At 28.7% G+C, this 24,812-nt stretch overlaps 3 protein-coding genes and 1 long non-coding RNA gene across 4 annotated transcripts; 2 read left to right on the top strand and 2 right to left on the bottom strand.

The window, feature by feature from the left end:
• Positions 1 to 1,965: 1,965 nt before the first annotated feature.
• Positions 1,966 to 21,348, top strand: LOC122517535 (glutamine synthetase 2 cytoplasmic). Its single transcript, XM_043635977.1, has 3 exons — positions 1,966 to 2,198; positions 19,153 to 19,343; positions 20,014 to 21,348. The coding sequence occupies exons 2-3, from the start codon at positions 19,160 to 19,162 to the stop codon at positions 20,937 to 20,939; spliced, it is 1,110 nt and encodes a 369-aa protein (XP_043491912.1). The 5' UTR covers positions 1,966 to 2,198; positions 19,153 to 19,159; the 3' UTR covers positions 20,940 to 21,348.
• Positions 18,096 to 20,108, bottom strand: LOC122517538. The gene is made up of 2 exons (XR_006303885.1): positions 19,919 to 20,108; positions 18,096 to 18,260 (listed from the first exon to the last, which is right to left on the bottom strand). It is a non-coding gene; the product is annotated as an uncharacterized LOC122517538 (long non-coding RNA).
• A 316-nt stretch (positions 21,349 to 21,664) lies between the features above and the next one.
• LOC122517536 (surfeit locus protein 1) lies at positions 21,665 to 23,314 on the bottom strand. The gene is made up of 6 exons (XM_043635978.1): positions 22,997 to 23,314; positions 22,789 to 22,910; positions 22,477 to 22,668; positions 22,242 to 22,406; positions 21,937 to 22,170; positions 21,665 to 21,813 (listed from the first exon to the last, which is right to left on the bottom strand). The coding sequence occupies exons 1-5, from the start codon at positions 23,201 to 23,203 to the stop codon at positions 21,954 to 21,956; spliced, it is 903 nt and encodes a 300-aa protein (XP_043491913.1). The 5' UTR covers positions 23,204 to 23,314; the 3' UTR covers positions 21,665 to 21,813; positions 21,937 to 21,953.
• A 106-nt stretch (positions 23,315 to 23,420) lies between these two features.
• LOC122517537 (60S ribosomal protein L14) lies at positions 23,421 to 24,733 on the top strand. Its single transcript, XM_043635979.1, has 4 exons — positions 23,421 to 23,514; positions 23,852 to 23,953; positions 24,225 to 24,419; positions 24,539 to 24,733. The coding sequence occupies exons 1-4, from the start codon at positions 23,512 to 23,514 to the stop codon at positions 24,695 to 24,697; spliced, it is 459 nt and encodes a 152-aa protein (XP_043491914.1). The 5' UTR covers positions 23,421 to 23,511; the 3' UTR covers positions 24,698 to 24,733.
• Positions 24,734 to 24,812: the final 79 nt, after the last annotated feature.

The raw sequence follows: 24,812 nt of genomic DNA, 5'->3' as shown, positions 1-24,812 counted from the left end.
ATCGAATGTGAATGTTCTACTGCATTCATATATGTCATCCGAACGTCAAAGAATTTTAATTGAGATATAATCGTTGTAGTATTATTTAGCATATTTAATTTGTTATTGTTTAGTTATTTATTAAAACACGAAGGTGTGTTTTTACTTCGGATGCAATGCTAACGTAAAACTAATTATTTGCATTTTATTTTCTCGCACGATCGAACGGTGTTTTGTTGTTTACTGTATATGATAATGCTGAAAAATAGAAATTTCGTTTAGTTGTTTTCAGTTAGCGTAAAAAAACCGATACGTTAAGTATCAATACAGATCAATAGAAGTTCTCCTTGGCTAAAGATCATATTTTATAGTAGTTTATCTCGTTTAATTCGTTTTTACCTTATTTGCTTACGTTCCTACATTTTCATTCATTTATAAAATTGCATAATTAAAAAAAAAACATGAATAAAATCCGACACGAGCGCAATCGCGATCTTATTTGCAAAGTCGAATGTCCTTCAAGCTTCGTATTGATTGCTGGTAAAACCAAAAGAAACTTATCATGACATCGATCATTATTCGGTAAATAATAGATTTTCAACATGATTCAAGAATCCAAACGAGTTCATTGAAGTATCGCATGTTATATTGGAATATTATTCGAATAATAAATATTTGCATGAAATAATATTATATCACATCCGTCGTCGATATAATTTTATTACATTTTTCCATATGTATTTATTTAAGTAATCTATCCGAAATATTTTATACAAATTTTTAATATACATATGTTTTTTTTATCTTATATATAAAAATAGAATACGCGCGATTGTCGACTAATCGTAAGGAATTCGAAATTGTTGCGATTATTATTATACCGACAATAACCTTCATTGATCGTATAATGATTTATAATATTTCACTCGGATGTATTTTTCCAACGATCGAACTTGTACATTTTTCAAATTCCATCGTTATCAAGGCTACATAATTATTAATAATTATTTTTCTCTTTCAGAATATTTATACTTTACCGCTTATTTCCCGCGGAAATAAAAGAACCAATTGGAGAGAGCCTTACCTCAGATCGAAAATCAATTAATCGATTTTTCGAAATATTTTATGAAACGAACCAATCAGAGATGAGAATTGAAAGAAGTATCGATTAATCGATTTATTCTCTTTTACGCGTAATTATTTAAATTTAGTTGAAGTTAGAATTATATCAATTGAATAACCTGATACATTTTAATGTAAATATAAGTGAGTATATATGTTTGTAATTATCAGTAACGTAATTATAACATAATTAGCGATAATATGTTAACTCGTAGACGAGGTAAAAGCAATATTAGAAGTGGCGCTTATCCGAAACTTTGTTAATCGCAAGTTCATGTTCCTCCCCCCGCCATTGTAAATTTGTTTTCCATTCGTTCGAACTTGTGCGGGCATCGGACTTCCCAAATCTTTAGAAATGATTTATTATCAAGCAACGTAGTTACGTAATATCACGAGTTTGTTCGATGTTCCATAAACTTCTAGCTTCAAATTCGTATTATTTTACATATTAGAATCTAATTACCGAATAATACGAAACTAATATAGACATATAATACAGACTCATTTATTTCATTTAAATGTTAAACGAAAAAAGTAAGAAATAAACAATCGATGCAAGAAGAAGAAGAAGAAGAAAAAAAAAAAATAAAAGGGCCAATCAAAAGATGACGATGATGATGATAATAATGAAGAAGGTGAACAAAATACAATATTTTTGTTTATTTCGTTTAGTATGATCAATTCGCGTTCATATTTTTCTCATGAGAAAAGAAGAAGACGAGAATTTTCCGGTTAACGTAACGATCCGTCGTACCGAACGATGATCATGCTGGATAATCGTTTTCATCAAAGTAGGTGGGGAAGTTAGGCTAACCGAAGAAGAAGAGCGCGGGGGTGAGCGACGCTTGCGCTGAAATGCTCCCCTATATAAGTTATCGCGGTCCGCGTTCATACGGCAGTATCGCAGATCGTGTTATCAAGCACAAGTTAGTTAGTTTCGTCAAGAAGAAGAACTACTATCCATTGGATAGTAGGAAGAAGAAGAAGAAGAAGAAGAAGAGGGTCAATAGAAAAAAACAACAAGAAATTGTGGCATAAAATTAACGCAGCAAACTATTCCCTTTTTTTATTTTTCGAACGCGTGGATTTATTTCTATGTGAGTGTCGCTTAAATATTATATTATTATCGTTTTTTCTTTTTTTTTTTACATTTATTTTTTATATTTCACAAAAGTGAAATATATATTTTTTTTTATTATAGGATTATATTTAATTATTTTTGTTCTCAATCATTGTTACATTCGTAGATAATATTCGTACAATTTAGAATATATATAGATTAATTGTATTTTATTTTTATTTTCTTTCGTTTATTTTATTTATGAATTTTAATTATCATAGAGATCGAAGTTTCTATCAAACGTTTTATATTGATAAAAACGAATGCGAGAGTTTCGCAGTTTAAAGAAATTATTAACCATGATCGTTGCGTATGAAATAAAGATGAAAACTGCGACGTATATTTATTAGCGAATGTATCAATCTTCAACGTACGTATAATAATCTTTATCTTGTATTTATTTGTACATACATATATGTATATGAGGTATTTAGTTAGATAATAGTTAGATGAAAAAGTGATCGGTTGCGTGTGATCATTCGATAGTATTGTATTACCGTGGGATATCTATTGAGATTTATTTTTCCTCTTCTTCTTCTTATTTTTTCCCCTTTTTTCTTTTTTTTTTACAAATTCTCAGATGATAATTCCAGATCCAGATACTCGTCAAGAATGACTTTGTTTGTTATCTCTCGTTTATAAAAGAATGAAATTATAATCCGTTGTTAATAGATTAAATTGTTTTATCTTTTTTTTTTTTTTTTTTCTCAATTAAAATTCACTTTTAAAATCTTCCCATATGAATGGAATTCATTTAACGCGTTTCTTCTTATCAATTATTTATATCAACATGTTACTATAACATATATACGAGAGAGAGAGAGAGAGAGAGAGAGAAATAGAGAAAGTTACAGGTTTCTTTCAAATTTTTTTACGTCATTGTGTCAAGGTAATCTACCTTGTTTTTCTTTATTCTTTCTATTTTGTTTTCTATTTTTGTTTTTTGTTTTTTTTTTTTTTAATAATTCCATTACCGAGAACGGTATCTTAATTTAATAAATTACAAATGTACTTTCTTGACGACTAATACAGATATTTATTTTTCATTATTATACTAAAGATATGATATAACACGTGTCCCTCATTGATAAAGATAAAAGCAACTGGTTAAACGTTATGAAATAAGACTTTTAAACGATAATAATTACCGTTTCCGTAAAAAGTAAGAATTATTTGCCTTTGCATTATGCAGATTTTTAAAACGAATTATCATAGAACACTTGTTAGACTCTTAAGTCGTTAAAAAGTATTCTCGGTTCTTTGTTTTTTCTTTTTTTCTCATTTTGTTTCTTTTTTTTTTTTTTGTAGAACGTTAACTGCCAGTACTTTGACAATTTTCGAAATGTTATTTGTAAAATAATCTGATGAAACGGAACAAAGACGACGGCACCGACCTACATTGCAAAAATAGAAATATCGAATCTTATGAATGTTTAACAAGCAACCATACGATACTTTCTTTTGTATTTATCAACTCCGTTATCATCTCCTTTTTGTCACTAAATATGTTTACCTGTTGGTTATTATTAAGATTCCCTATTTTTAATAGAATTTTTCATTCACATTTGCATGTTACATAGTGGCTTACATATTCATTTTTATCAGAACGAGAACAGTTCGTGACAATACTAAATTTCACGTCAGGTTAATGATAATAGTACGGGAGGATCATTTTGTTTCCTGTACATATGCTCGTAATCAAGCGTGCAAGCATATTGTTGTATCGATCAGTGAATTCTACGATAACGAGATCGTCCTTATCACCGAAATATCTCACTGATTGAAAATAAACGTCGAGTGGGCAGAAATATTAAATTTTATCTAAAGGGATATGAGAAAAGAAATTAAAAAAAAACAAAACAAGATACCTATATATATATATTTAATATAATATTTAGTTAATATATATAATTAATATATATATATAATTAATATTTATTAATAATTAATATATATATATACATTAACGAGAGTAATCGAGTACTCGAAAAAAAAAACATATTTACGAAAAAAATATATATATATATATATGACATATTTTAATTAACAATAACGAATTTTTAATTATTATTTAAACAGTATCCAAAAAATCTTCTTATCGAAAAAATAATATCGAGTATAAACGATTCACTTTCTTTTTTACGTATAATATTACAGAAGATACATTTTATTTCATTTTTTCGTATCATTTTGAATTCGCATAACTACAACAACAACAAGCTCTCTTTTCGTTTCTTCTTTACGAGTTTATGGATAAATATTTGAAAGAATATGTCTAGATCTAGAAAACGCACTTGTCAGAGTGATATACGTGTTCTTTCTTTCTTTTTTTCTTATTTTTTTAGGTCTTTTTTTTTTGTTCATATATACACGCGTACTTTCTTCACACGAGAGTGCCACGATCAACAAACACGAGGCACATCCTGTTTACTCGAATGCGCGAGTTAAATCTCACATTAATTAGATAGTTATCTCGGAATCAAAGTTATTTGTTTACTTTTAACGCTAGTTAAAACCTCGATCATTAATTATACGATTTTTTAATTTATTGTTAGTTAAATAATTCAACATCCAAGAGAAACTGTTTAATTCTCTTTTGGGATTCTCGTGATCATTATTATTTTCGAATGATTTTCAATTAAAATTCTTCCTCGTCGTCGTGTACAGGAATCAACTGATTTTTCTTCTACTTTTTTACTTTTATTTTGTTTTCTTTCTTGTACTCGACGCAATGAATTCGCGTTTCTTACTGCGGAGATGAAATAGTTTCTTTTTATTTATTTTTTTTATTTTTTATTTTCAAATAAATTAGATTTGTTTTCCTATGTCTCCATGACGATGTAAAACGTCCAACATCGTCAAATCGATACACGCGACTGTTCTTCTTTCATTATATTTATATTAGGGTCAAATAATGCGTGTCCGATGGAAGAAACGTAAAAAATGAATTCGTGAGATCGGTCGTTTTATTATATTACTATTTTCGAAATTATTTTTCCCGGATTAATACGGTATGGTTTAGAAGAAAAAGATAGATAGATAGAAAAAAGAAAAAAGAAAAGAAAGAAAGAAAGAGAAATAGAGAACGAGAGAGAGAGTGAGAGAGAGGGAGAGAAAAAGAGAAAGCTAGCTAGCTTTTAAGCACTCCGAATAATTAACGAAAAAATACGATACGCGTGTAAACGACTTGGACGTTCCAATTTTTCAATGGTCCTTCAAAATTTGAACTTATTTTTAGCCTAATATAAAGTCTACGTAGAATTTTACGAATAACGAAAAAAAAAACGTATATGAAACTTATATATACGAATCTATTTATATATATGTATAATATATGTGAGTGTGCATGTATGTATGTACATTGAACTCTCCTATGACGTAAAATTAATTGATCTTAATTATTATTACACACACGCATGCACGCACACACACATATATGTTAGTTCTTATCAAAGATCATACATACTATACATAATTGTCATATATTTACGCGAGTACTCACGTTAAGTATTATAATAAAACAACGTTGTAACAAAGCGAAACGTTTAAACGATTCTCGAGTAAAGTATTTAACAAAAAAAAAAGAAAAAAGAGAGAGAGAGAAATAATATCGAGCGATCTTTATGGTCTCGGTTTAAAGTTTGCTCGGAATTCTTGAAAAGTAGGCTGAACTTATGGACTTTGTGATCATTTACGGAGTTAGAAGAATATCAATTTATTCGTAAAAAATACAATTAATTAGTTTGTAGTATTTGTAAGATCGGTTAATGGGAATAATTACTACGTTAAACGGATCATTCTTTTCCTTTTTGTTCTTTTTTTTTTTTTTTTTTTTAAAGTACGCTATTCAAACTTCCTATTATTTGAGTAAACTATTTTTCGCTAGTTCATTCGTAATATATTGATAATTGACGTTATGTATTAACTAATCGTCTTATTTCATTTTTACTTGAAATTGATTGAATTATCTAGAAGAAATTAGGACAATTTGATACGCGAGCAAGTGATTATCTATTTTCGTAAATAACTTTTAATGTTTTATTAAATATATATTATATGACGAGATTAAATCGTTCAAGGTGTTTTTTTTTTTTTTATTTTTTATTTGTAATCTTAAACATCTTCGCGAAGATTATAATGAATTTATTCGATAAAGTTCTCTCTCTCTCTTTCTCTCTTCTCGTATATTTGATTCTTTATCTCGATCTTATTTTTCGAAGATTAACACGATATTTCAAAGTGATATAAAAGAAGAGAGAGAGAGGGAGAGAGAAAACTGGAAATTATTAAAAAGAAACGATCTTATCAACAACGTTGTTGTCCCATTTATGTATATATATATATACATATACATATATCTTTTTCAAGCACATTGTGGAGAGGGGGTCTCTTTTACACTAGGAAGATGCACAACGAGATAATTTCTTGTAGGTACATCGTGTGACATTGCGGGGGTGGTTTTTCGTAAGATGGTTCGTCGATATTTCGTACGATATACTTATCCAAATATTTTCGTTAGACGAATTTAACAAATAAACTTATCTTCGTAATTTTTTTTCTCTTTGTTTTAACACGTTCAAATTAATTCAATCGTTTTAACATACGTTATAAATTGAAATTCTTTTAATGTAAATTATTATTGAATAATAATAATAATAATATTTAAGGAGAAAAATCGTTTAGATGATTATTATCGTATTAAATATCTTTCTCGTAGAAAAAATCTACAAAAGAATATAATTGAAACATATTATCGTTTTAAGATTTAGTTTTTTTGTTTTTTTTGTTTCTAATATCTTTGTTAAATATTCATAGAGATTGTACTAAAGTTCAAATTTATAATTATTATCTTTCTCGTAGAAAAAAGTGTACAAAAGAATATAATTAAAACATACTTATTATCGTTTTAAGTTTTATTTTATTTGTTTGTTTTGTTTCTAATATCTTTGTTAAATATTCATAGAAATTGTACCAAAGTTCAAATAGATAATTATCATTCTTATACAAACGTACAAAGGGTAGTTTAACGATTTAGTTTTTCGTTTACCGATTGGACACACTCGTTATCCGGAAAACTTTTGACTCACGATACTATTTTAGAAAGTATTATCTATACCAAACACAACCCCCCATTCGTAGCACTCTTTTATGCTTGCTCGTGTCATATAAGAGTTCCACGGTAGTCATCTGGCAGTCGTGCTCGGCATAGTCATTCGATCGCACGCGTTTCTTCTTCGTGTTGTTGTTATCTATCGTGTAATTTAAATGAAGTGTTCCTTTCTTTGTTAACGAATGTTAAAATCGTCTTACATAGTGTGTGTGAATCAAACCTTGAATTAAACTCTCTATAAGGTATTTATTATTATTATTATTTTATATAAATATATCAAGCATATATATACGTTCAGTATTTTATTATATTATTATGGTATTTATTTATATTATATATTAATTAATATATATTTATTTAATTAATATATATTTTATTATTATGAACCGAGAATAGTGATTTTAATTATTTAAAGATCAATTTACCTTACGTTACATTAAAAAGTCATCCCAACGAAATTCTGACAGGAAGTTTAATTGAATTTAAATAATAAATTATGTCTTTAACAATGTTGCTTCGATTAATAATTAATCATAGGGGTGAAATATCTACCTTTTTACAAATCGTGTCATTTCATACGTCTTCTTTTCTAAATCCGTAAAAAGAAATAAAGTATTAAACAAAGAGAGGAGAACCCTTTCAGGGAGAACAATTTTTCGTTGTTTCCTTTTCTTTTTTTTTACACGAATATCATTTTCAAACGCGATACGTACGCGTGCACGTGCAACGTCTAGGTCGTTGTTGCTCCATTTATTTGCAATTATTATTCTTTCCTTAATTCTTTTTTTTTTTTAGTTCATTAATATTTATAACGACTATATGTGTGTGTGTGTGTGTTTTTGTAGTGATTATAAGAAAATTACAATATTATTGTATTATATGATTAATAATTTAAAGATATCTTGTTTCCTTGTTCTCTCTCCTTCTCTCTTTGTTTTTTATTCATCGTCGTGTTCTAAGCGAACGAAAACTTATTTAAAAACAAATACAAACAAAGAAAAAAAGATATCGAATCGTATTATCGATGTTTGACCGATATAAAGTGTTAACTTGTTGGCAAGTTTATAGGCAAAATTCCAATCGTTCGTACTAACCAGTTAAAACGCGTTAGACGAACACAACACACGGGTTTATTGTGTAACACATTATGTGTTTCTATTTTCGATGGGGGAAAGGGGGGCGGGGAAGGTGGTGGGTGGGTTAACGAAGACTGATTCGTTTTTATTCGTAAAAAAAAAGTCGCTCATTTTACGATGGTCTTTTATTTAATTATTATCTTTTACGTTCCTATCATTTCGTTAATAAAAAACATTTCTATCATATCATTCCCAAGAGAAAGAGAAAGAGAGAGAGAGAGAGAAAGTGAAAAAGATAGGAACCGGAGTTTGATTAGAAGAAACAATGAGTAATTGTAAACAACTGGATAGGACTCGGATCATAAACAGTTGCCTATATTAAGGGGCAGACGAATAATCAATTTTTGTTGTTTTTTATTTTATAAAATAATGGAAAGTATATCGAAGATAATATAACATATATATGGATTAGATTAATTTATAAATGAATAATAAATTCATTTAAAAAAAGTAACAACTTCATTTGATAACTGTTATAATAATATAATGTGAATATAATTAGATAATTAGCATACATTATAATACTACGCGTAATTTAAATGTAATTTTTTTTTGTTTCGTTACTTTGAACTATTTTTATCGTTCTTAATTAAAATGTTTATTATCTAATCTCGTTGAAATAGTTATTATAAAATAATCTTTTTATATACGAGTACAATATACTACGAGTTCTCTGCGTGCTATTTTGTTTTTATTTATCATTTGATTGCATAACAGGAAACGGTGTAAAGCCCTTGGCAATGAACGTTTAAGTTTTAAGAGAGAAAGAGACAAGGAGGGAAATTAGTGGTGGGTGGTAGAGATGGTTAAAGGTGTGGGAGAGGTGGAAGAGGTGGTAGAGGTGGAAATGGTGGTAGAGAAGAAGAAGAAGAAGAAGAAGAGGAAGTTTTGATACTAGTTTGAAATAGTTGGCACGAAACTGCGTGCCCCCGTCGTCACACTTTACTTCTGACATCAGCTTGTTTAGCTTTGTTAAACGCGAGCGAATAAAATGCTTCTCATGCATGCATCGTTCCGATGACCCTGAAAATCTTCCATTATATTTCACTTATTCATCTCACCTCACCTCACCTCATTCATTTTCATTCTCTTCCTATTACCTTCTTTGTTTTTTCTCTTTTCTTCCGTTAAACAATAATAACGTGTACATTCAATCACACGTAGAAATAACGTGAACATATTTATCCGTTCGTTAATTTTATTCTATGTTGGATACTGCTTATATATAAATATATATATTATATATTATTTTATTATTATATTATAATTTTATATATTTTTGTATTTATATATGCCTATATATAATATTGGCTAATTATTATTATTATTAATTGAAATTAGAAACAATTGTTTCTAGATAAAATGTTCGTTTCAAATTGATTAGTGATTTGTGTTTCGTTTATTTTAATCATTGTTTCTTTTATATAGATAAACGTTTTTGAAGATTCATCATAGGAATATAGATAATGATTAATTAACGTTTATGATTATGGTCATTATAATGTGATCAATTTTTATTATAAAAAATGATTCGTAAATTATCATATAAAAAGCATCAATCTAAATAATACGATAGTGATAGTCGTTATTAACGATTGTAAATTTACAAAAGATCTTTTATGATGATACTTGGCAAAGATATAGTATCTATTTAGGTTACCAATGTATCCTCTTTATTCTATGGTACTTTCGATCTGAAATGGGATGGAAAATACGAGAGTATACGCATAAATCTAAAACGAGACACGATAACGATTGAATCGTGATAATCTCTATACATTGGTGCTTTCCAATTACTCAGTAGCTATAGTATACATATACACACACACACACACACACACACATATATATATATACGAGTCACAATGTATTTCTACATTTTAATTTACAGTATAATGATACAAAGAAAATAATAATATGTTTAGATAATAATTACTTTAGACAGTGTTAGAATAAATTCTTATATATTTTTATCATCTATTTCAGAATTATTAAATAATTATTACACGTAAAAAGATTCTTCTCTTTTTTTTTATTATTATTTTATTATTTTTGATTTACTTAATCAAATACGTTAACTTTATATCGAAACACGCGAAGTAGAAAGGTACGAGTAAGAATTATAATTAAACATAGTAACTCTTCGTGCAAACTTAAATAGGAATCAAACTTATATAAGATATATGTAAATGTATGTATATATATATGTATGTGTATGTGTATATACGAAATTGTGAACGGAACAAAAATGATTTCCTCGAATATTTAATTGAACTGCGTACAAATTATAATTTAGATCGAAGCGTGCGTTATATAATCGAAGTAGTATCTACTTTAAAAATAAAATTACAACTTGTTTCACGGTCGTATAGAAAAAAATAAAACAAAATAGTATAGAACACATTAGGTTATTCAATTATGATGCCAATTGATCGTCGTTCTTGATTAAAAGCCAACAGTTAGAATAACCAGACAGATGTATTCTGAGAAAGTAGAGTTTTTTCATTGTTTTTTCAAAATTATTAGACGAACAACGTGTTTCGTGTTAAACGAACGATACATTAAGCAAATGTATGCGCACCTACACACACACACACACACACATACACCCACTTCAATGAAGAATAAACTGACATTGAAGAAATGTAACGCGTAGATATCCCACTCGTAGTAACAAAGAAATGTTATAAAACAGTTGGATGAATAATCTTTAAACGACCGAATGACCTAGATTACAACTGAAACGAATAATTAATGTTTCGTGATTGATTTCATGGCTTCATTTCAATTTCGTTCGCAGGGCTGTGTAGCTACTCAGCATGTGAGAACCACCACCACCCTTCGTTTTGAAACTATTCTGATAAATTAACGTCTGAAAATTGTCGGAAAATTACTGGCAAGTGATTAACGTTGCTTAGAAAAAATTCAAATTTGGAATTATCTTAAGAGAATTATATTTCATTGAGTAAAGGAAAAAAAGAAGAAAAAAAAAAGAAAATGATCTAATAATTCAGATCGTTGATTTTATTTTCATTGATTTTATTTTCATTGAATTTCTTTCCACGAGAAATAAGAAATAAGAAAAAGAAGTTAATTCGATTTGTGATCGTCGCGGATTGATACACTGTTTTTCAAGGATTTTAGTTCTTAAATGGAAGGTGTGCATATGCAAGGAAGTACCATTCGGCTAGTGTTGTAGGTCAGTGGAACGCTTTATCGTGTCGCAGTTTGCTTCCATTATCGCGAGAACCTCTAGCAAGTTTGTATATACATGATGCACGAATAAACCTCCCATCGTATTAAATGCAATAATGTTATAAGAAAACCTTCATACTTATATAGATCGTATAATAAAATGATTTATCGCTAACGTAATTTTATTTGACAGTCACGATGATTCGTGATTTCGATAATGAAAAACAACAAAAGAAATGAAATCAAATGAATTACACATATTATTTTATCGGATATTTCATTATAAAATTATATATTTTATATTTCAATCTTATGTAAAATAATGTCTAAGATATTTATGTGTATTATTAATTAAATATGCTTACCATTTTTTTAATAGGAAAAATATCGTTAGATTATCTTAATTCATTAAGAACATGAGATCGTGTAAATAAATTTAGTCGATTACATTTAGAGTGACAATACGTTTTACTTATACGTGTGTTGGTGTGTGTGTGTGTAGCTATTGTACGATGTCACGATGAAATCAAAATTAAAATGAGGAAGGAAAATAATCAGGCGTAACGATGCGAATTAAACGTTCCTTTATCGAATCTATATATTTTTCATGCTTCACGTAATAACATTGGACAATTATTATAATAATAAATTAACGGTATATATGATAATTTCGAAACATTCATTGACAAAATTCCATTTATATTCTTTTGCAATACAACAAAATAATATTAATATAATTGTTATCATAATTTTGTCTATTTGAAGTGAAACTTTTTAGGCATCGGTAACAATAAAATTTGATGAAACGACACGAAGGGAAAGGGAACATAAATGTAAGGTGAGAAAGGGTAGAATCATCGGTTGATCAATTGATTATAATAAAATTTATTCTTCTGAAAGTAATATAAAGAACATTCAACAAAAGAAACTTTCACAGAGGACATTAACCCAGTTTTATTTAGTTAGGTCATGTAAACAACATTTAACAGAAAAACTTTAACAGAGAACATTGACCCAGTTCAACGGTAAATTTCGAAGAAAACAGTACATAGATATCATACACTTCATGTTTTTAAATAATACACATTTATTTCGATTGATTCATAATTATTTGAATACTCTAATACATTATACTTATATTTCAGATTATTTAAACACATATACATTGGATTAATATTATATATATAGAGAGAATTTAATATTTATTATTAATTTATTATTTTCGATTTAATTTTTTTACGTAAATCTAATTAATTTTTGTTCTAATCTTTTAGAGATTCGCTTGTGAAACATTAATTATTTGAATATCGTGAATTTTACATTAATTATCGTTTATTTGGAACAACATTTTTATATGTTATTTGATTTTTTTTTTTTTTTCGTAGAAAATGATAAGAAAGTGTCAAAAAATGTGTTGTAATTGTGTGTGATGAATTGTGTAATATAAAGAATTATGTGAACGAATGTTATCGTACAAAATTACGCGATTTATAGATAAATTTTATATTATTATTAATAATAATAATATCCGTAATAATTCTTGGCAAAAATTATTTTTGTTTTATTTTTTTTTGTAACGTTAGAAAAGATATTCGTCGTCGTCGTTGTTTTATCACGTTCACAAGGATACCAGGAAAAGATAAAAAGAAGAAAAACCATACGAAATAATTATTTGGTTTATCTTATCAAAGTTTTTTTATTCTCTAGTTAAAAACAAAAATAACTATCATAAAATATGAAATTCGGACGATTACTTTCTCAAAAATAATATTATTTTCCATAAATAATTAAATAAACAAATAACTGTGGATTACTATCTTTATATTTAAAAAAAAAAAATAAAAAAACAATTGTTAAGATGACCGAATTATATTAATTAATCTTTGTTGCAAAAGAATGCAACTTTTATTCTGTTCTCAACTTCTTTTACTCTAACTTTAACCCCTTACTTTTAACTCTAACCGGTTTCGTCAGTTATGTGGTTGGTTTCGGTTGATCTGAACGAAGAACAGATTTGAAGTTGCAAGTTGTTTTCAGTTTGTCCATCCTTATGATAAAGTATTCTTCGATAACATTGAACAATAATCGAAATGTCTGACTATTTTCAAAATAATTATTCCCAATATATTATTAATTTCATACTTCATTTCTCGTCTTTCGTTTCTTTTTTCTTCTTTTTTTTCTTTTCTTTTTCTATTGTAAATAAATTTTCAATGATCATGAAATGACATAAGTATAACGAGGAAATAAAATCTGGGTTAAAAACTTATGTAATAAATTTTCTTTTAGCCACGTGTAAAAAAGAAAACGAAGAAGAAATCTATATTTATATTTAGGATTTTGTTCGTTCTCATAGTCCGGTTAGAATGAGAACGATTTCGCCATAGCGATTATTAATTTATTTTAATCATTTATTTTAACAATTATTTTGATTACAAATCATTAACTTTATTTACACGATTAATTACTTTTCAAAATCTCACATTGTCGATTAACAAACAAAAATCCAATTGGACGACTGTTATACACATAGGCCGTGAATTTTGTCAATCAACAAAGATCAAATGTTTAAACATTTAATTGAATTGGTTATCCCTTTTACATTAAGTTTGATGAAAATGAATCAATGAAATTACATTAAAATATATTATAAAAATATTAATATGACTCATATTACATATATATATATATATGCAAATATAATTTATAAAAAAAAAAAGGAAACGTGATTTGAAATAAATAAAAATAAATGACAAAAAAAAAAAGTATTTCTAGAATAACGAGTAGAAAAACTTTATTTACAAACAGCCAAAGATTCCAAGAGACATATATAAATAGATAAATATATTTAAAAGCAAAATGGTAACTCTGATTCTGTTACTGAAAGTTAAATCAAAGGAAAAGGATGAAGAAAAGAAAAGAAAAGAAAAGAAAAGCAAAGAAAAGGAAAGATAGTAGAGGGGGTAGTCATATAAAAGGTACCACTCTTTCTCTTCCATCGTCAGTAGAGAGTACGTTGCTCTCACCGTTCCTAATTGAATTTTCATTTTTATAGTTTAACTAATACTTTTAACATTTTTAATATTTTTTTTATGTGTATACCACTGCATTCCTTTTCTTTCTACTCTCTCTTCCCTACCCCCCCCCCTTTAAAATTAAAAGAGTAAGAATAAAAATCCGTTGTTCGTATTGTCTCTGAATAATATTTCGCGATTATTCGGATAAGTTTGAATTAATTCGAAACAAAAGGGAAAAAGAAAGATCAAAGTAAGGGCTAATAATATCAAACATAATGAGTTCGAATATAATCATGAAGATTTACGGTAGCATGATTCTAAGATCGGTCGCAACCGGTCAAAAGCAGAAATGGATCACCGTCAGCAAGTGTTTCAGGTTGGTTTAACTTTCTTTTCGTTTTTTTTTTCTATTTCTTTTAGTTGTAGAATTTCAAGACCTCTTCTCCTACCTTCCGAAACCCCCCCCCCACACCCCCGCCAACCTGCTTTTAATTTGATTCGCGAATCGTATTTCACGAGTAATTTCATTGTCCTCGAGATATTTGTAAACTTGATCTTCTTCTTCTTCTTGCGATTAATTAAAATGATTTTTAATAGATACGTTTATCTTACTAACGAATAAATTTAATATCAACAACGAAAATTCGTATTGCTTTGTAAGATAACAAGGAGATTTGAATGATGAAAGGTTTCTTTGATTCGCGATTGAAACAATTGTCGTGATATTTAAATGTCAATCAATTAGTCTAGTAAACCTTATTTCAATCGGAAATACGATGTACTTGGCTTAATTCTCTGCTTAATTGTACTTTAAATAAAACATTTTTGATCATTATATTATGTAAAATACGTGTACGCGTAGAAAACGTTGGATAATATGATTTATCAGTCGTGAAAAATTTCTAAGTAGTCAGAATATTTTTGTATATTTGTATTTTGTAAGGATAGTTACAAATTTAGAACGTAATAATAGAAAGAAGAAGAAGAAGAAGAGAGAAAAAATGTAAACTATAAAACGTTTTTAAACATGTGTTTAATTTTGATTATTCAAAAGATCGATTGTTCATATTCGTAACAAGATGTAAAATATATATGTAATTGTTTTTATCAAATCATGGTGTCTCGTTAAACAAGCAGCCAATTATTTCGTTGATCTCATTTATGAGGTTAACGTTGATTAATATAGAAACACAGTGATTTATTTATAACCAAATGTGATATTATATCATTTTTAATGTCATCATCTTGTTCATTACTCAATCGATAGATTGATCTAATCAATCTATTGATCTTGACCTTAAAGACAGATATCGAATGATTCGATTTTAAAATGATTTTCTCTTCTTCTCCTTCTCCTTATTTTTCCTTTTTCTTTTCTACTGCAACTTTCTGTATAAGAACCGTCTGAGCGAGTTGAAAACCGGTAAATTATACCTTTGATCTTGTCTGACCTTATTGTACAGAACTCGTACAACTTGTGGATTATTCTTCTCTTCTTATAAACGATAGAAAATAATCATCATCATCATTTTGACTGATCAAATTTTTCTTGAGAAAAATCTTTCGTTCACATATATATATATATATATATATATATATAAAATAATATTAATATAAAATAATTTACAAGTTTTTTTTATACAAGTATATTTTCTTTTTTACGAATAATTTTTAATGTTAGACAACGAGACAGGTTCGATTAAAAATTTTACGGATAGGAATAGGGCTAGATTCGGATTGTTTCTTTTTATCTTCTATTTTATTTTTCTTGAAAATTTTCCAACAGGACGTTTGTTGAAATTTGTCAAAAGCGAGTAAAGTTCACGAAACAAAGAAAAATTCGTAAACGTTTTCTCTTTGCATGATAGAAGAATAATAATAGCGAAATAGACCTTTGCAATTAACGTAATGAAATTACATCGTTGTTATTCTATTTAAAGAGATACATATATATATATATATGCATAAATTATTTCTCTGTGTGGTATTTTTATATACATATATATATGTAGTTAAGTATTCATATTATATACATAGAAACAGATCTATTAAAAACTTTTCAACGAATATTTTGTTTGTTCTAATCGATCAAACGAGATTGATGTTGTTTGTAGTATCCCTATTAGTTATATTTTATAATATACGTTATCCTTATATTTAAATAGAATATACAAAAGTATATATATCTATATATGACGTTGTTTATTAAAAACCTTGAATAAGAATATCATATTTTAATGAAAGAGGATAAACCATACGCGTACAGATAAAAGTCTATGTAATCTTGTTATAATATCGTCATCGTTATATTAAAAAAAAAAAAAAGGAATTAGTAAGCATCACTTAAGCAAATAATCTAAAACTAACGACGAGTTATTTAATTTATATAATATTATATATAATATATATATATATATATATAATATATAATAATATTTAATTTATTCTTATTTGTTATTTAATTATTAATTATTACAAATAGTAAATAATATTTCTTTCGATGGAAAATGAATTATGATTCAACCGACAGGAACACTTGAGGATTAATAGTAATTGCATAATTCGTGCTTTGCTGTCAGAATCATTTCTCGAGCAATCATTCGTTATTGTAGCAATTATTATTTTTCTTTCTCTCTCACACACACACATATACACACATAAACTACCGCATTTCTGTTTCTTTCTTCGTCTTATTTCATCACGAGACAGAAGAGAGAACGCCGAAATTTTCCACTCACACTCACAAGTGCATGCACAAGGTCCCCTCACGCCCACACAGACATACACAAACACGTACAACAAACATAACACACATGCATCGTAGCCTTATTTTCATCGTAAACATTCTGATGTATTCAAAAGAAGTCATTGCTCTTTTCCTTTCTCTTTCGATCATCATCTCCCCTTTCACACCATAAACCCTTTCCTTTTTTTTTCCTTTATTTTTTTTTACGGCTTCGTTGCAATTGCATATTCCGATTTCACGTGATTATTTCGCATAAGTGGATTTTTAATTAATTAATAACGAATCATACAATTACCTACAATCCACGGATTGTTAAATGTCCATTAGTCGAATAATAATTTTACAAATGTTTCCATAGAAAATTGCAATATTTCTATAATTTCTATTTACAATTGTGGACGAGTTGAAGAGAATCATTTTCACCGAGAGATATTCGAAGGGTATAATTTTGGTTTTCGGATTTAAACCAAGAACGTTAGTATAACACGTAGACCATACACACGTACACACACACATACACACACATGATCACGCACGAATCGCGTGGTACATGCATGAAACGTGGGCGCACCTATCTTTTCGTAACGCCCAAGGATGAATAAAGAACTTATCTTTTTTCTTCTTTCAATCCTCTTCTTCTTCTTCTTCTTCTTCTTCTTCTTCTCTCTTCTTTCTCTCTTTCTGGTTGAACCACTGTACATCCAGCTGCATCATCATCATCATCATCATCATCGTGGATGCACGAGCTTATGTCGTGTACGACGAGGAACGTGCAACAAGTCGTGCATTATTTCAACCAGACAGCGCTACTGGCGAATCATTTTGTTTTCTTTATCTGCAAATTATTTTTTTGTACATGAAACTTTAGAAATCATGAGATTTAAAAAACCTTCCCGTCCCCCTCGCCCCCATTTCGAATTCTATTAAATACATATATTATTATATTAGGGAATTTGTTAAAATATAATAAATAACAACCACGTTGCACGTTAATTGTATTTCTTTTTTATTTTTATTTTTCTTTCAATTATGCACGAAAGTTTGTTTTAATATAAATTTAATATACAAAACACAGACCAAAAAGAAATTAATAATAATAATAATAATAATTAAATTAAGATTTTTTTTTCCTATAGAATAAGACTCGAATAATAATACCACCGTGGTGTTGCATTCATTTGTGCATCAAAAAGGTGGGATACTTTTTGAATACTGCTACAGCATCAAAAAAGATAATATTATATTACGTTGTATAACATATTATAAAAAAAGATGTAGAGAGAAAAAAAAATAAAATATAGGTAACAACGATAGATGAAAGATAACACGCAAAAAAATGCATTTGTCGTTGTTTTATCGTTTTTCTTTTCTTTTTTTTTTTGTCGATGTGTTACACCTCTTTAACGAGAAAAATGATTAGAATGGGGATCGATACTTCAGCTGGCAAAGTATTTTCTATTCTTGATACAGGTGTAACAATAATGCACGATTACGTTTTCTTTCTTTTTTCTCATCAATACTTTATCGTCATTGATTGACGTGACATACTTCATTAAATTTAAACGTTCGATTGTCGAAGCTGTTTGATACTATATTTTGACGTTCTTTCGACAAAATTTCCCGATAAAACCTTTAAGGAAAATAATCTCAATCGATATTCGATATCCTTATTATAATAGTAACGATTTGCGATGAATATTATTTTGATAGATATATGCAATTTGCAGTACCACCATGTCGCGTGCTGTATTAAAGGATTCACAAAATGCGGCTTTGGACAAAACGTTGTTGCAAAAATACCTTGACCTGCCACAACCGGAAAATGCAACTCAAGTAAGATACATATGGATCGATGGAACCGGCGAAAATGTAAGATCTAAGACCCGAACTTTGGATTTTGTGCCTAAAAGTCCTTCTGGTTAGTATAATTATTCAAAATATTTAGAATATTTTCGGTATCAGAATTATTCTTATTAATTCTAACACGTGACATAATAGATTCCTGTTGCAATCTTAAGAATAAACAAATTTTTTTCTCTTTTCTTATATTAAAAAAAGTTCGCCCCTACGCGATGTAAAATATGCGACGCGATATAATGAATTGTTCTTTTTTTTAATCCTTGACTGCTGCAAAAACCGAGACAGAGGGCATACGTTAGGAAACTTAATCGAGGACATTTATAGAATCACAATGAACGTACGCACTCCTCGTGCATGCCACATGCGTTAAAGTCTTTCATTCAATCTTCTTTACGTTAGAAACAATTTGCATAGTAGCTAAACGATAAATCACAATCTTTTTACGAGTTCATCGAATCTATGTTAAAGTACAAAAAACAAAAAGATAAGAGTCAAGAAAAACAAAACGTACATGATTAAAATCGAATGAAATTACAAAAACATCATATCAATAGTATACGAAAAATAAGATAAGATAAATAATATAAAACTTAAAACAAATAATTGAGAAATATACGATGGATAATCCATTACCTTTTTACATAGATAAATATAAAGATTATCGTAATGTAACTCTTGAGATTTTTCCATATCGATGATGAAGAAAATAATAAAAAATTTTCTTTTAGAAATACCAGAGTGGACTTATGACGGTAGCTCGACGTATCAGGCAGAAGGAATCAACAGCGATATCTATCTTACTCCTGTAGCACTTTACAATGATCCATTCCGACGTGGTAACAATAAGCTGGTCCTCTGTGACACCTATTCCAGCGATAGACAACCAACAAAATCAAACCAACGCTACTTATGCAATCACGCAATGCAAGCAGCTAGAAACGAAGACCCTTGGTTTGGTATTGAACAGGAATATACCCTTTTGGACATCGATAAAAAGCCATTAGGTTGGCCTAAAAACGGTTTCCCAGGCCCTCAGGGTCCGTATTATTGCGGCGTTGGTGCGGATAAGGTCATAGCTCGTGAAATTGTCGAGGCTCATTATAGAGCATGTATTTATGCTGGTGTTAAAATTGCCGGTACTAATGCCGAAGTTATGCCCTCCCAATGGGAATTCCAAGTAGGTCCGTGCAGTGGTATCAAAATTGGCGACGATCTATGGATCGCAAGATTCATTCTTCATTACGTTGCCGAAGAATACGGTGTTGTCGTCAGTTTTGATCCAAAACCGGTCGAGGGTCATTGGAACGGAGCTGGTGCTCACGCCAATTTCTCTACGAAAACTATGCGTTCCGAAAACGGTATTTCAGAAATCGAAAAGGCCATCGATAAGCTCAGCAAACAGCACCTCAGGCATATCCAAGCCTACGATCCACGTGGAGGAAAAGATAACGAGCGTAGATTGACCGGCCAATGCGAAACCAGCAGTATTCACGATTTCAGCGCTGGCGTAGCTAATCGTACCGTCAGTATTCGTATACCTCGCGGTGTAGCCGAAGATAAGAAGGGCTACCTCGAGGATAGAAGACCCAGCAGTAATTGCGATCCTTACGCTGTGTGCAATGCTCTTGTACGCACTTGCATTCTCAACGAGTAAACAGAGTATTTTGATACACTTTTAAAACTTCTACTCTTTGTAGATGTTACATGCACTTGGCCCGGTTAAATGATTTTTAGCTAGTAGTAAAATAGAATCCTGAAAGATCTGGGGGAAAAAAACGGTAACTGTTATTAAACGTTGTGCCAATGGTCCATTGGCACAACCAAGTTAAGTTTGATGCCTTTTTCATTACATCAATAATCATATTTCATTGAAGGAGAGGGTCTGCTGTGCTGCCGCATAGTATAATAAATTTAGATGACGATAAATGGGCTATAAAAGTGTTCCTTTTATCCAATTACATCGACGTTTTTACAAGTGAGTCTTGTTTATCGTCGTTTAATTATTATAATAATATATCGCTCTATTTTATTATATATAATAAATAAAGAAATGTACACACCTATTAATGTAATTTGTATATTGTATATTTTCATATCTATATAAAGATATTTTCTATGCTCATTCGTTAATGTATTATTATATAATATGATCATTGTTCGCAGTTTTGCTGATAATGATCGCTATTATCGCTGTTGTTGTTGTTATAATACGAGAAATCAAGTTTCTGGGAGCAATTAATATCCTCCTACAAATGGAGTATTCACCTGTTGCGTTATTAAATAAAGAAATCTATGATTATAAGTTAGACGCTAATTTATTTCATTAAACTTCTAATTAGAAATAAGATGATAAGAAATATTTTGTAATGGTCAAATGAATTATACCCATACTATATAAGTTATAATACAAAAGTGTACAAGTACATATATCAACTCACCAAATTAAATCGCAAGATTAAACTTTTATAATATCTTATAATACAAAGTGAAGGCTATATCATAAGAAGACGTCAATTTAATTGCAGACGCTATAAAATGAAAGAAATTTCATTTAATTATAGAAGGTATCTATGGTAAAAATAATCCTACGTTCATTAGATTTATTTTTTATATATATATAATGTATAAATATAAATTTCTATTATCAATACCTTTCAATTTGTGTTAATTAAAAAGAAACTGGTAACTTCTTCTTAGTAGCTCTATACCACATGGCTGCAGTACATAAAGATAGTGTATACCAAGTAATCATATAAGAAAAATGTTCATTTCGTACTGAAACTTTGGTCTGACAACTAATAGGACCTTCAGGTGGATCTACTTTAGACCATAAATCCAAAAATATAGGTGAAGTACCAGCTATGTTCGCCATAGTTGTTATGTCTCTAAAAATTAAAATTTCCTTACAATAGTAAAATTATTTTCTCCAAAATAAAAATGATAATATTTAAATTACCTGTAATACCATAATCCTTTCTCAGGAATATTTGAAGTATTAAAAGGTGGTCGAGTTTCTTTTTTTCTTACAATACCGGTAATTTCAACGGTACCTTCAATTTTACTACGTGGCAATTTTTTGGATTTTTCAGGTATCCAACCACGATTTATTAAAATTGTTAGACTAAAACAATTTAGAATATACAAAAAAAACTGTACTATAAAATATCTTTCATTAATTCAAACATACATACTCTTCATTTTCTACCTTAAATGGCGTTATAACATTCCATCCATTAGTATTTCTTGTACCAAATAAATTTCCTACGTCTGCTGGATTATTATGATAAATTACAGCTCTAGGTCCAATAAGGAATTCCTTTTCATGTAAAAATTGACCCTTTACTTTTACTGTGCGATATTCCAAAGAGTCCAATTGATTCACACTGAAAAATTGAATGCAATATTTTCATATAATAATTGATCAATTTTTTAATGCACAAAAAATACATTTCTGATTACTTATGATTAGGATATATTTTTATATCTATGTTATAATTATATACTTCTCTATTAAATCAACAGGATCTGCATTTATTTGACTTTCTAAATCCTCTATTAATTTTAATTTCCATTGACGTCTTTGCAATTGCCATGTACCAAGAAGAAAGGTTGAAATTGGTACAATCTAAAAATTAATTGTATTAAAAGTAATTCATATTTTTGTCTCCTAATTATAATAAGAAAAGGAATGTATTTAATTAAATTACTCACCAATAAAAAATATCTATAAGGACTCTTAGGTTTGTTAGTATTTTGTCTGATTTCTTTTAAAGTTTGATGGGTTATTTTTGACCTTTTTATTAAATGTATTTTAATATTATCACATAATAATAATCTGCTATTATTTTTATATTGACAATTATTAATTAACGTTTTATACGTTAAGTTTGAGAAATTTCTAATACATGATAAATTCATTATTATTAATTTCTCTTTACTCTGTTACTTTAAGCACTCATTGACACACACACAGGTTATATTCAACTTTTATTAAAATGATAATAAAAATGTGGGGATCAACAGAACAGTTTTATTATAATCAAATTTTTTGAAATGTTAGTAGAATCAGTGTCGAAATTTCAAATTTTTTCGTCTTTATATTGGTAGAACTGAGAAAGTTCTAGAGAACATAGGAATTGGTATTTTTTTTTCTTAAGTTTCAGTCTTGATATCGATTCGGTACTATACAGTAGCATCCTCTAATATTCTTTCCCTTCCGGTTCATCATGGTAAGTGCATTGTGGCTGCATACTTCGTCCATATAACTTGCGTAAAAATGCAGTAAGAATATTAAATTTAAGTTTTATTTGTTTATATTATTATGCGCTTTAAATTAAATTAATATTTTGTATTAATTCGAGTACACGATGCAACATATGCATAGCGTCGATTATCATAACCTTAAAATCAAATAGCGCTAAGCACATGTTACTCGTAATTTAGAGTAGAATCTTTATTACCTGCATATTAAATTTAACTTTATCTATCAATGTTAATTTATATTAATATTAATTTTTATTAAATTGATCATGTTCTATAGAAAATAATAAAATTATATTTTTATAGCCGTTCCAAAGGTTTGTGGAGTCGGGCCGAGTTGCTTACGTTAGCGATGGCCCTTACCAGGGCAAGCTCGTCGCAATTGTTGATGTTATCGATCAAAATCGGGTATAAATAATTTATTTATGTTATTAATAGATTTAGTTAAACATATGTTTATTATATTATAAATTAAATTAGACTTAATAGTTACCGATAGATAACTTTACTACTAGTTAGCATTTTATCGTTACAATGATGATCCCATTATATTGATAGGAATTGCCGGCTGACACTTAGCTGATGTTAATTTTATTATCTGAGAATATATTTATGTATATATGTATTAACATTAGCACGGTTCCAGTGCAAATCGTTTTATCGGTCATAATATTAACAGGTTTTGGTCGATGGACCAGCAGCAAATGTACCACGTGGTCAGATGAGGTTGAACGAACTTCATCTCACCAAATTCCGTTTACGTTTTCCTTATACTGGTTCCACCCGAGTTGTACGTAAGGCATGGGAAAATGGTAAAATAGATGAATTATGGAAAGATACTATGTGGGCTAGAAAGGTTGCAGCTAAAAAGAAGGTACAAATGCTTATTAAAAAAAAAGATATTGCTAATAAATATAATGTAAAAATATCTCTATATAACATTTACGATGAAATCTAATTTCTATTAATTAATTTCAAACTTCTTTAATTTAGCGCGCCGAGCTTAGTGACTTTGACCGTTTCAAGTTGAGGAAAGCTAGACAAATAAGAAACAAATTGAAAACAAATGCTTTCTTCGCATTAAAAAAGAAAACTAAGAAAGCTAAGACAACTGGTGTTAGTAAAGCAACCAAGAAAACAGAAAAAAAGTAATATTATTTCTGAAATAAAAACTAAATCTTTTTTGCATTACTGATCTTGTCAATGTATATTTACATACCTCACAGTAATAAAACAGTTACTATCATCATTATAAATAATTATAGTT

The sequence above is a fragment of the Polistes fuscatus genome, unplaced genomic scaffold (assembly GCF_010416935.1).
Source record: "Polistes fuscatus isolate 324 unplaced genomic scaffold, CU_Pfus_HIC Scaffold20, whole genome shotgun sequence".
Taxonomy (NCBI): Eukaryota; Metazoa; Arthropoda; class Insecta; order Hymenoptera; family Vespidae; genus Polistes; species Polistes fuscatus.
Note: the sequence above shows the minus strand (reverse complement) of the source record. Positions and strands in the feature narration are given on the sequence as shown.